This window comes from Scyliorhinus canicula, chromosome 12, assembly GCF_902713615.1.
Source record: "Scyliorhinus canicula chromosome 12, sScyCan1.1, whole genome shotgun sequence".
NCBI lineage: Eukaryota > Metazoa > Chordata > Chondrichthyes > Carcharhiniformes > Scyliorhinidae > Scyliorhinus > Scyliorhinus canicula.
In genome coordinates, this window is record NC_052157.1 from 65,878,492 (window position 1) to 65,891,463 (window position 12,972).

General features: G+C 55.4%; 1 protein-coding gene across 1 annotated transcript in view; it reads right to left on the reverse strand.

The window, feature by feature from the left end:
• LOC119974471 (mitochondrial import receptor subunit TOM40 homolog) overlaps positions 1–12,972 on the reverse strand; it is a 44,243-nt gene that overhangs the window by 3,666 nt on the left and 27,605 nt on the right. The window contains 3 exon segments of the mRNA XM_038813386.1: positions 8,276–8,378; positions 8,857–8,933; positions 11,220–11,342. Of these exon segments, the coding sequence (XP_038669314.1) occupies positions 8,276–8,378; positions 8,857–8,933; positions 11,220–11,342 (303 nt within the window).

The following is a 12,972-nucleotide window of genomic DNA, read 5'->3' on the forward strand; positions in this document are numbered from 1 at the left end:
AACGGAGTCTCCATCGAGCCCCCCACTTCTCCCCTATGTCACCTCCACTGCCCCCAAATCTTGAGGGTAGCCACCACCACCGGACTCGTGGTATACCTCGGAGGAGGGAGCGGCCACGGCGCCGTTACCAGGGCCCCCAGGCTTGTGCCTCCACAGGACGCCCTCTCCATCCGTTTCCATGCTGCCCCCTCCCCCTCCACGACCCACTTGCGCACCGTCAACACATTGGCCGCCCAATAATACCCCGAGAGATTGGGTAGCGCCAGCCCCCCCCCATCTCTACCCCGCTGCAAGAAGACCCTCTTCACCCTCGGGGTCCCATGCGCCCAAACAAAGCTCATGATGCTGCTAGTCACCCTTCTAAAAAAGGCCCTAGGGATAAAGATGGGCAAACACTGAAAAAGGAACAAGAACCTCGGGAGAACTGTCATTTTGACGGACTGCACTCTACCCACCAACGATAGCGGCACCATGTCCCACCTTTTAAATTCCTCCTCCATCTGTTCCACCAGCCTGGTAAAATTAAGCTTATGGAGAGTCCCCCAACTCCTGGCCACCTGCACCCCCAGGTATCTGAAACTCTTCACTGCCCTCTTAAATGGGAGTCTCCCAATTCCCTCCTCCTGATCACCAGGGTGTACTACAAATACCTCACTCTTGCCTAAATTTAACTTATAGCCCGAGAAGCCCCCAAATTCCGCTAACTGCTCCATCACCCCCGGCATTCCCCCTTCTGGATCCGCCACATACAACAGCAGGTCGTCCGCATACAGCGATACACGATGTTCCTCCCCACCCCGCACCAGACCCCTCCATCTCCCTGACCCCCTCAACATCATAGCCAAAGGTTCAATCGCCAGTGCAAAGAGCAAGGGGGACAGGGGGCACCCCTGCCTGGTCCCACGGTAGAGCCTAAAGTACTCCGATCTCCTTCCATTGGTAACTACACTTGCCATCGGAGCCGCGTAGAGCAGCCTCACCCATTTGATGAATCCCTCCCCGAATCCGAACCGCTCCAACACCTCCCACAGGTACCCCCACTCAACTCTATCAAACGCTTTCTCCGCACCCAGCGCCACCACTATCTCTGCCTCCCCCTCCACTGCCGGCATCATAATAACATTTAGCAGTCTCCGCACATTCGTGTTGAGCTGCCGTCCCTTGACAAATCCTGTCTGATCCTCGTGTATCACCCCTGGCACACAGTCCTCTATCCTGGTGGCCAGGATCTTCGCCAGCAACTTAGCGTCAACATTGAGGAGCGAGATAGGCCTGTATGATCCACACTGCAAGGGGTCCTTATCCCGCTTTAGGATCAGAGAGATCAGTGCCCGCGACATCGTCGGGGGAAAAGCCCCCCTCTCCCATGCCTCATTGAAGGCTCGCACCAACAGGGGGCCCACCAGATCCGCATACTTTTTATAAAATTCCACGGGGAACCCGTCCGGCCCCGGCGCCTTACCTGACTGCATTTGTCCAATCCCCCGACTAGCTCCTCCAACTCTATCGGCGCCACCAGCCACTCTTGAACCCTTGGGAACCATAGCCTGTTCATGAAGCTCTCCATCCCCCCTCTCCCCATCGGAGGTTCTGACCGGTACAGTTCCTCGTAGAAGTCCCTAAAGACCCCATTTACTTCTGTCCCCATCTGCACTACATTCCCACCCCTATCCGTCACTCCACCAATTTCCCTAGCCGCACCTCGCCTGCGGAGCTGATGCGCCAACATCCTGCTCGCCTTCTCCCCATACTCATATACCGTGCCCTGCGACCTCCTCCACTGTGTCTCCGCCTTTCTGGTGGTCAACAAGTCAAATTTGGCCTGCAAACTACACCGTTCCCCCAGCAACCCCTCCTCCGGTGCCTCCGCGTATCTCCTGTCCACATCCAGGAGCTCCCCCACCAGTCTCTCCCTCTCCTTCCTTTTCCTATGGGTCCGGATGGAGATCAGCTCCCCCCGGATCACTGCTTTCAGAGCCTCCCAGACCATCCCCACCCGGACCTCCCCCGTGTCGTTGGTATCAAGATACCCCTCAATACTTCCCCGGACCCTCCTACACACCTCATCAGCCAGCAGCCCCACATCCAGGCACCAGAGCGGGCGCTGGTCCCACGCCTCCCCCATCTCCAGATCAACCCAGTGCGAAGCGTGGTCTGAAATTGCTATGGCCGAATACTCTGCATCCTGCACCTTCGGGATCAATCCCCTGCTCAGGATGAAAAAATCTATTCGGGAATAGACCTTATGGACATGGGAGAAAAAGGAATACTCCCGCTCTCTCGGCCTCCCAAACCTCCAGGGATCCACCCCTCCCACCTGGTCCATAAACCCCCTCAGTACTTTGGCCGCCGCCGGTCTCCTACCTGTCCTTGAACTGGACCGGTCCAGTGGGGGATCCAGCACTGTGTTAAAGTCTCCCCCCATGATCAGGCCCCCTGCCTCCAGGTCCGGAATGCGGCCCAACAAGCGCCTCATGAAGCCGGCATCATCCCAATTCGGGGCATATACATTAACCAGCACCACCTTCTCTCCCTGCAGCCTACCCTTCACCATAATATATCTGCCCTCCTTGTCCGACACCACCTCAGCCGCCTCGAACGCCACCCTCTTCCCCACCAGAATCGCCACCCCCCGGTTCTTCGCGTCCAATCCGGAGTGAAAAACCTGCCCCACCCACCCCTTCCTCAGACGAGGAACCTGGTCCGCCACCTTCAAGTGGGTCTCCTGGAGCATAGCCACGTCCGCCTTCAGCCCCTTCAGATGAGAAATTACCCTAGTTCTCTTAACCGGCCCATTCAGCCCCCTCACGTTCCAGGTAATCAGCCGGATCAGAGGGCAACCTGCCCCTCTCCCCCGCCGGCTAGCCATAGCTTATCGACTGCTCGCCCCAGGCAAGCTCGCCCCGCCTGACCCGTTCCCCATGGCGATAACGTCTCTCCTCTACCCCCCCGGCCCACGCCAGCTCCTTCCTGGCCATTCCAGCAGCAACCCGGTATCCCCCCCCACCCCCCCAGGCTAGGACCCCTCCTAGCCGCGACGCACCCTCCATGGTACTTCCGTGAGTCAGCTGACTTCTGCTGACCCGGCAGCTCCTGCCAAAACCCATCTCCTCCCAGCATGGGGTCATCCCCCTCTTGCCACACCTCCTTGGCACCACTTCAGCGCGGGAAAGAAAACCAGTAGAGGCCACGCCCCCACCTCCAGCTCCGCCCCCCCTGCCCCGCAGCGCGGACAATCAGAGAAAAGCCCGCGCTTTCACACTGCCACACCCCACCCTTCTGACGCAGCTCCTCAAAATCCAGTTTCACCCTAACCCCGTACAGAAGAGAACATATAAAGCACATGCCCCCAACGTTCCCCACATACCCCACACCCAACAGACAAACCCACCCGGAAACAGAGCAAAAAGAAAACCAGCATAAAAAAAACACGTGTCAAAATTGAAGAACAGCAACAGCAAAAACAGCATCGGCCATAGTGTGTCCCCAGACCCTCGTTCGAGTCCAGGTTCTCCGCCTGTACAAAGGCCCACGCCTCCTCCGGGGACTCGAAGTAGTGGTGCCGGTCCTTATATGTCACCCACAGACGCGCAGGCTGCAGCATTCCAAATCTGACCTGCTTGGCATGCAGCACCGCCTTCGTCCGGTTGAACCCGGCCCGCCGCTTTGCCACCTCCGCACTCCAGTCCTGGTGGATTCGCACTACCGAATTCTCCCACTTGCTGCTCCTCTCTTTCTTGGCCCAGCGCAGCACACACTCCCGGTCACTAAATCGATGGAACCGCACCAGCATCGCCCGCGGGGGTTCATTTGCCTTAGGCCTCCTGGCCAGCACTCTGAGCTCCCTCAAGCTCCAGGGGCAAATGGAAGGACCCCGCTCCCATCAACGAGCTCAACATCGTGGTCACGTACGACGGGAGATCCGACCCTTCCAGCCCCTCCGCCAGGCCCAGGATCCTCAAATTCTTTCACCTCGTGCGAACGTCCAGCTCCTCCAAGCGGTCTTGCCACTTTTTGTGAAGTGCCTCGTGCAACTCCACTTTCCCCATGAGGACCACGGCCTCCTCCTCCCGCTCAGCGGCCTGCTGCTGCAACTCCCGAATGGACACCTCCTGAGCCGCCTGAGCCCCAAGCAGCTTGTTGGTAGTCGCATTCAGGGAGTCCAGCAACTCAGCCTTCAGCTCCGCAAAACTGCGCAGAAGAGAGGCCTGCTGCTCCTGCGCCCACTTCCACCAGTCCTCGGGTGTTCCGCCGGCCACCATTTTGTCCTTCTTCCCCCGCTTTTCTTGGGGAGCTGCTGCAGCTTTTTCCTTTGCCCCACTCCGGGTGAGCACCATAAATTATGGGGAATGCTCCTCTAGACACCTTCCCCCACCGGGATTCGTCGAGACAGCGCCGTTTGAGGCCCTCAAATCGGCCCAAAAGTCCTTAAGTAGCGGGAGCTGCGGTGCGGCTTAGCCGCACCTGCAAAGCCGATTTTCTGACCGCTCCACTCCTAGTCCAGGCCATCCACCGGTGGAGAATCTGAGAAGGAGTGTTCCCACACGGGGAAAAGTCCAAACAGCACCACTACGAGCCCTTAAAAGAGCCCCAAAGTCCGAAAATAGTGGGAGCCACTGAACGTGCGGCTTAGCTCCGCATCACAGCTACCGGAAGTCCGTCTCCGCTTCTTCAATGGCCTTGGTGAGATCTTTTCACAGTTCTTCCCTCTGCTGCTAGAATTCAGCTTTCATAAAGGCCCTCAGGTCAGCTTGAGACCTATTCCCCCACTTGCATGCCTGCAGAGGCTTTTGTTTGCTGCTGTTCAGACAAATCTTGCACTGTTTCTGAGGGTCTGATAACCAAGAAACATCCTATTCCTGGGGGAAAATACTCCTTGAACCTTCACCCACGCCTTTTCATCGAAATTCCAACCCGTGCTGCCCAAAAAAGAGCTCTTTTCTGCAACCTTAGGCAGGAGCTGCCTCTGTGTGCACACTCACTCCATGATGCACACCGGAAGTCCCTAAAGCCGTTCCTTGCCGGCAGTATAAATTTGTCCTCCAGCGCCTGCAGGCTGGGAAAGCTCCCATCTATAAACAGGTCGCCCAACCTTTTGATACCTGCCCTCTGCCAGCTCAGAAACCCACCATCCATCCTACCTGGTAGAAACCTGTGGTTATTACATATTGGGGTCCAGACTGACGTGCCTTCCACCCTCTTCTGTCTCCTCCACTGCCCCCAAATCTTCAGTGCCGCCACCACCACCGTACGTGTGGAGTACCGGGCCGGCGAGAATGGCAGAGGTGCCGTTACCAGCGCTCCCAAACTGGTGCCTTTACATGACGCTGCCTCCAACCGCTCCCATGCCGACCCCTCCCCAATACCCACTTCCTAATCATGGCTATGTTGGCCGCCCAATAGTAGTTGCAAAAGTTCGGCAACGCCAACCCACCCTCCTCCCGACTGCGCACTCACTGCATTGTCAGGAGACTTTGCTGTTGTTAACTATCTTCCACTCACTGAATTGTCAGGACACTTCGTTGTAGTTAACTATCCTCCACTCACTGAATTGTCAGGACACTGTTGTAGTTAACTATCCTCCACTCGACAACTTCCGGTGGCGACCATGAGGGAGTAGGTCGCACATTTGGTGGTTGCCGCTCTGGCTAGACATTCGGACCTATACCCCCCGACTTTGTTTGCGCTTTTAAGCGCTGGATTTGAAGAAACAGTGAACAAGTGTTCGGTGTATATATTGGTTTATGGAACAGAGAGCCCGAAGAGATTGAAAGGGAAGAAACAAAAAGTTTCTTCTGAAACTGTCCCCAACTAGCCGGAACGGCAGCTCCCTCAGCCAGTCCCATTGGCCCCTCTCCTGGACTACAAACATTTCACTTTTTGTCATATTCAATTTGTACCCCGAAAACCGGCCGAATTCCCCCAGGGTCGCCATGATTCCGCCCATCCCCGCCATCGGGTCTGAAACATACAAAAGCAGGTCATCTGCATACAATGAAACTCTATGCTCCCCCCCCCCCCCCCCCCCCCCCCAAACCAGCCCCTTCCAACCCCCTGAAGCCCTCAGAGCAATTGCCAGTGGCTCTGTAGCTAGCGCAAACAGCAGTGGGGAGAGGGGGCACCTCTGTCTCGTCCCACAGTGCAGTCTGAAATGGTCGGAAGTCATCCTGTTTGTCCTCGCACTCGCCTCCGGGACCTGATATAACAGCCTGACCCAGTCGATGAAACCCATCCCAAATCCAAACTGTCCCAGCACCTCCCATATGTAGTCCCACTCTACCCGGTCAAATGCCTTCTCCACGTTCATAGCTACCACTACCTCCACCTCCTTTCCCTCCGGGGGCATCATGATCACATTGAGCAATCTTCCTATATTCGCCCCCAGTTGCCTACCTTTAACGAATCCTGTTTGATCCTCCCTAATAACACTCGGCACACAATGCTCAATCCTAGTGGCCTAAAGCTTTGCCAGCAGTTTGGCATCCACGTTAAGAAGGGAGATCGGCCTATAAGACCCACACAACTCCGGGTTCTTGTCCCAATTTAAAATCAAGGAGATGGTAGCCTGCGACATCGTCTGGGGAAGCACCCCTCTGTCCCTTGCCTCATTAAAAACCTTGGCCAGCAGCGGCCCCAATATCCTGGAGAACTTTTTATAAAATTCTACTGGGTACCATTCCGGCCCCGGGGCTTTATTGCATGGCCTTTACGCCCTCTAATATCTCCTCAGCTCTGATCTGGGTGCCCAGCCCTTCCACTAGCTCCCTGCCCACTTTTTGGGAATGTCAGGCCGTCTAATAAGCGTCTCATCCCCTCCGGCCCCACAGGAGGGCTCCGAGCTATAGAGTTTGCAATAAAAGTCCTTGAAAGCTCTGTTCACACCCGCCGCATCCCCTACCAAGTTCCTGCCTCCATCCACCACTTTACCTATTGCCCTAGCTATCTCCCTCTTTCGGAGGGAGCGGAGGGGTCTGATCCCAGGGAGTTTATGGCGAACATGTTCCAGAAGCTGTTTGGAGATGGGGCTTTCCCCCGACTGTTGGAGGTGGATCGGGCGTACAGAGCGCTGGCGAGGAAGCCGCAGCAGGGAGACCCCCCTTGGGCGATGGTGGCCAGGTTCCATAGGTACCTGGATAAGGAGCGTATTCTCCAATGGGCCAAACGCACGCGGAGCTGTAAGTGGGACAACAGCATTTTGGGGGTGTGCCAAGATCTCCCCATTTTCATTCCACGTTCCATTTTTAAGATGGTAAGCAAGATCATTTTGGGCTTTGTACGGGCGGGCAAGTCCCCGCGAGTAAAAAGGGTGATGCTCGAGCAGAACCTAGGGGGGGGGGGGGGGGGGGGGGGGGGAGAGAAGGGGGGCTTGCACTGCCGAATTTCAGCAACTATTATTGGGCAGCTAACATAGACAAAATAAGGAAGTGGTTGGGGGAGGGGGGGGGGGCGACTTGGGAGCGGATGGAGGCAGCCTCATGTAGGGGCACCAGTCTGGGGGCGTTGGTGACTGCACCTCTGCCATTCCATACCTCCAAGGTATGGTTGTACCTTTCACAACCATACGATATCTCAAATGCTTTACAGTCAATGAAGCTCTTTAAGCGTAATTTCTGTCGTGGTGTAGAACGTAGCAGCGATTTATACACAGGCCCCCAAAAACAGTGAAGTGATAATACCCATACGAAATAGGAACAGGAGTCAGGCTATTCAACCCTTTGAGCCTGCTCCACTATTTAATAAGATCATGGTGATCTAACACTCACTAAGTCTACTTTCCTGTCTTATCTCCGTAACTTTAAATCCCCGACTGATTAAATACCTATTGATCTCGGTCTTTAAAATGTTCAAGGACTCGGCCTCCACAAATTCCTGGGGTAAAGAATTCTAAATAATCACGGCTCTTTGAAAGAAGAAATTCTTCCTCAAATCCATCTTCAATGAGCATCCCCTTATTCTGCGACAATGCCCTCTGGTCCGACACTCTCCATGAGTGGAAATACCCTCCCAGCATTTACCCTGTCTGATCCCCTCAGAATCTTATATGTTTCAATCATATCGCCTCTCATTCTTCTGAATTCTTAGGACCCAAACTGTTTAATCTTCCCTCATGTGGCAGTCCCTCCATATTGGGAGATCATCCGAGTAAACCTCCTCTGTACGGCCTCCAATGATAATGCCTTATCTTATACAAGGGGACCAAAGCCGTACACAGTATTCTACATGTGGCCTCACAAGTCCCTTGTACAGTTGCAGAAACTGACCTTACTTTACTGACCTTTAAACAGGAGGTTTGCTTTGGGAAGGTCCAACTGATAACCGAACGTCACACTAGTGTCCTGCATCCGGAGACTGGCTTCCAGTTCCACACCAACTTGTAACTGAGACGGAGAAAGAGTGCAGACTGTAAAAGCGGTCGAAAAGAGGAAGTGGGCTGGAAAAAGAGCGGCGACGAGATGGAGCAGAGATCAGGGATGGAGGTTACCAGCGGGAGCGCGCGCCGGACAGACGACAGCGCGCGCCGGACAGACGACAGCGCGCGCCGGACAGACGACAGCGCGCGCCGGACAGACGACAGCGCGCGCCGGACAGACGACAGCGCGCGCCGGACAGACGACAGCGCGCGCCGGACAGACGACAGCGCGCGCCGGACAGACGACAGCGCGCGCCGGACAGACGACAGCGCGCGCCGGACAGACGACAGCGCGCGCCGGACAGACGACAGCGCGCGCCGGACAGACGACAGCGCGCGCCGGACAGACAATCAGGACTGGGGGGGGGGGGGGGGGGGGGGTGCAGCACAGAACAATAGAGGCTGCAAATTAACCTGAGTGTTGGGATTATTTGAACCATTCCTACCTGCTCATTGGCTTTGTGGTAATAGGAAGCATGTGCTCCTGCCTGACTCAGTGTCAGTGTCCCAATCCAATTGCTCCCTGTGGGGGTGTAAGGCAGAGGAGATGGATCAGATCATGCAGACAGCTCCATACTGAATTCTCACCCTGACAAACAGCAGCAATTTACACACCAACAGCAGCCCCGGCACAGCTCGTGCTCCTGTAATCTTCATCCCTGTCCTTGTAACCGCTGAACCTCATCACACTAACACACTCCAGGTCAGCCTCCCACACTGTGCCCCCTCCAGCCCAGATAACCCTCAATTCTGTAACCTCCTCCAGCCCTTACAACCCTCCCTATCTCTGTAACCTCCTGCAGCCCCTCCAACCCTCCCCATCTCTGTAACCGCCTGAAGCCCCTTCATCCCTCCCTATCTCTGTAACCTCCTCCAGCCCATACAACCCTCCCCATCTCTGTAACCGCCTGAAGCCCCTTCATCCCTCCCCATCTCTGTAACCTCCTCCAGCCCATACAACCCTCCCCATCTCTGTAACCTCCTCCAGCCCATACAACCCTCCCCATCTCTGTAACCGCCTGAAGCCCCTTCATCCCTCCCTATCTCTGTAACCTCCTCCAGCCCATACAACCCTCCCCATCTCTGTAACCTCCTCCAGCCCATACAACCCTCCCCATCTCTGTAACCTCCTCCAGTCCCCTACATCCTCCCTATATCTATCTTCCTGCAGCCCCCTACAAATCTCCCTATCTCTTTAAACTCCTCAAGCCCCGACAACCCTCCCTATCTGTGTAACCTCCTCCAGCCCCTACAATCCTCCCTTTCACCGCCTCCAGCCCTCCGAGATCTCTGCGCTCCCATCCAATTCCGGCCTCTTAAGCATCCCGATTCCCATCGCTAAGCCATTGGTGGCTGTGACATCAGCTGCCTTGAACCCAAAGCTCTGGAATTACCTCCCTAAACCTTGCCATCTCATTCCTACCCCATGCCTCTCCCTTAAGTGGCTCCTTAAAACCAACCTCATTGACTGAGCTTAAAGTCTGATATCTGCTCATATGGTCCAGGGTCAGGTCGATATCCCTCTGATACTCCTTGGCATGTTTTGCTGTGTTAAAGGAGCTATATAAATCTAACCATGGAAATGGGGAGGGTGCTCCATTAGGGGTCCCACTGTAGGAAACTGACAGGAGCCCCACACATTGTTTATTGACTAAGTTTCCAGCACCCATACAGAGAACAGTCAATGCTACTGGCTCAGCCCTCCGGGTTTCCCTCCTCTTCCCAATTTGGGATTGAAAGCGGTCCCGAGTATGGGCCATTCTGTTTTGAGTGGGTGGTCTGGTTCGCCAGCATCCAGGAAGTCACAAAACCATCATCCTCAGCAATAAATTTGGTGAGGGACAGATTGAGGAGTCAGAACGGCTGAGGAACGAGTGCCGCTGCACAGAATAAAGCAACACCACCACCTGGTGGCTGGAAATGAAACTACGGCAATGCCTGCCCATCAAGTCTGATTTTAAGGTCGAGGTAAATTCACCATTGCACCAGATGACCATAGGTTGCTTTCCCCTTTGAGGGGGAGAGCTGACTGGTGATGGTTTAACCTGAGGATCACCACACCTCAGGTGAGGGGCAAAATGTACCTTCATGAATAACCTCAGCCGGTACAGGAATTGAACCCATTCTGCTGACCTTGTTCTGCATCACAATCTAGCTATCTAGCCCACTGAGCTAAACGGGCCCCCAAATCTGATCAACATTTCAGGTAAATGGCAGCTAATCTCAATCCCAACTCAGTGTGTTGGAGCTGGCTCTAAAACCCTTCACCCAACAGAAAGCGAGCGATCTCAGCTGACCAGCTTCCCCCAGCCTGGACATGTTTTTGGCAGGGGGGGGACGGGACCTTCACATTCCCACTCCCCTAGGTATGAAGAAGTGTTTCCCAACACGATGGGCCAAAGGGTCTCATTTTGTGCTGTAAAAGTCTATGACATCACCCATAATAGCTAGGCTCAGATTTTAATGTACTGCCCCTTGTTCTCGATTCCCCAGCCCCTGCTGCCTGTGAACCCGTCCCCACCAGAGTTTCCCTCTATTGAGCATGTCGAATTCTTTAGCCATCTTTAACATTTTACATTACCCATTAATCTTCGATACGCGGGGCAATACAAACCTAGTCTCCACAACCTGCCCTCAGAATTTAACCCATGCCTCTCCGCAGAACAATGGCATTTTTAATCATCCATTCAGTGCATACCACTATAGCCCCTGATAGACTGCTGGCATCCAATTTAACTTAGTGTGATGGCAGAAAGACAGGTGGAGACATGACCTTAACAAGTGTACTGGACACGCCTGGCTGACGTACCTGTATACCTGCCAGCGACAGACATCACAGCACCCTCCTCCCCAGGTCGGCGGTGATAGACGAGCTCTCCTCCCAGGGCCAGGCTGGCTGTGATACTCTGCAGATAGTGGGCCACAAAGATACCTGCCAAAGCAACATGGGAAAGGTTCACACTACACAAACAAATCACATCACACCTTCTAAAGTACACGTTAATCACTGAACGGAGAGGTACCGTCCATCGCTGTGTCACTCAGGGACACGGTGCTAATGGGGACGGGTCTTTTGCTCGCTGTGTAACACTGAGACACAATGCTGGTGGGGTGCGTCGGTCGCTGTGTTACACTGGGGTACAGTGCTGGTGGGGATGGGTCAGTTGCTGTGCAACACTGGGACATGATGCTGGTGGGCAGTGTCTGTCTCTAACACTGGGACACTGCTGGTGGGGACGAGGTGAGACTGTCGTGTAACACTGGGACACAGTGCTAACGAGGACGGGCCTGTCGCTACATAGCACGGGGACACTGTGCTGGTGGGGGTGTGTCTGTCGCTATGTAACACGGGGACACGGGGCTGGTGGGGGAGTGTCTGTCTCTATATAACACGGGGACACGGTGCTGGTGGAGGAGTGTCTGTCGCTGTGTCACACTGGGACACGGTGCTGGTGGGGGTGTGTCTGTCGCTGTGTAACACTGGGACACGGTGCTGGTGGGGATGGGTCTGTCGCTGTGTAACACTGGGGCATAGTGCTGGTGGGGTGGGGTCTGTCGCTGTGTAACACTGAGACACGGTGCTGGTGGGGTGGGGTCTGTCGCTGTGTAACACTGGGACACGGTGCTGGTGGGGTGGGGTCTGTCGCTGTGTAACACTGAGACACGGTGCTGGTGGGGTGGGGTCTGTCGCTGTGTAACACTGGGGCATAGTGCTGGTGGGGTGGGGTCTGTCGCTGTGTAACACTGAGACACGGTGCTGGTGGAGGCGAGTCTGTCGCTGCGTAACACTGGGACACGGTGCTGGTGGAGGCGAGTCTGTCGCTGTGTAACACTGGGACACTGTGCTGGTGGAGGAGAGTGTCGCTGTGTAACACTGGGACACGGTGCTGGTGGGGACGTGTCTGTGTAACACTGGGACACGGTGCTGGTGGGGACAGGTCTGTCGCTGTGTAACACGGGGACACGGTGCTGGTGGGGGAGTGTCTGTCGCTATGTAACACGGGGACACTGTGCTGGTGGGGGTGTGTCTGTCGCTATGTAACACGGGGACACGGTGCTGGTGGGGGAGTGTCCGTCGCTATGTAACACAGGGACACTGTGCTGGTGGGGGTGAGTCTGTCGCTGTGTAACACTGGGACATAGTGCTGGTGGGGATGGGTCTGTCGCCGTGTAACACTGCTGGTGGGGACGGGTCTGCGCAGTGTGACACTGGGACAAGGCGCTGGAGGGGATGGGTCAGTCGGTGTGTGACACTGGGACACGGCGTTGGTGGAGACGCGTCTGTCACTGTGTCACACTGGAACACGGTGCTGGTGGAGACAGGTCTGTACTGTATAACACTGGGACACAGTGCTGTTGGGGGTGTGTCTGTCGCTGTCTAACACTGGGACACAGTGCTGTTGGGGGTGTGTCTGTCGCTGTGTAACACTGGGACACGGTGCTGGCGGGGACGGGTCTGTCGCTGTGTAACACTCGGACAAGGCGCTAGTGGGGACAGGTCTGTCGCTGTTTAACACGGACATGGTGCTGGTCAGGGGTGTGTCTGCCGCTGTGTCACACTG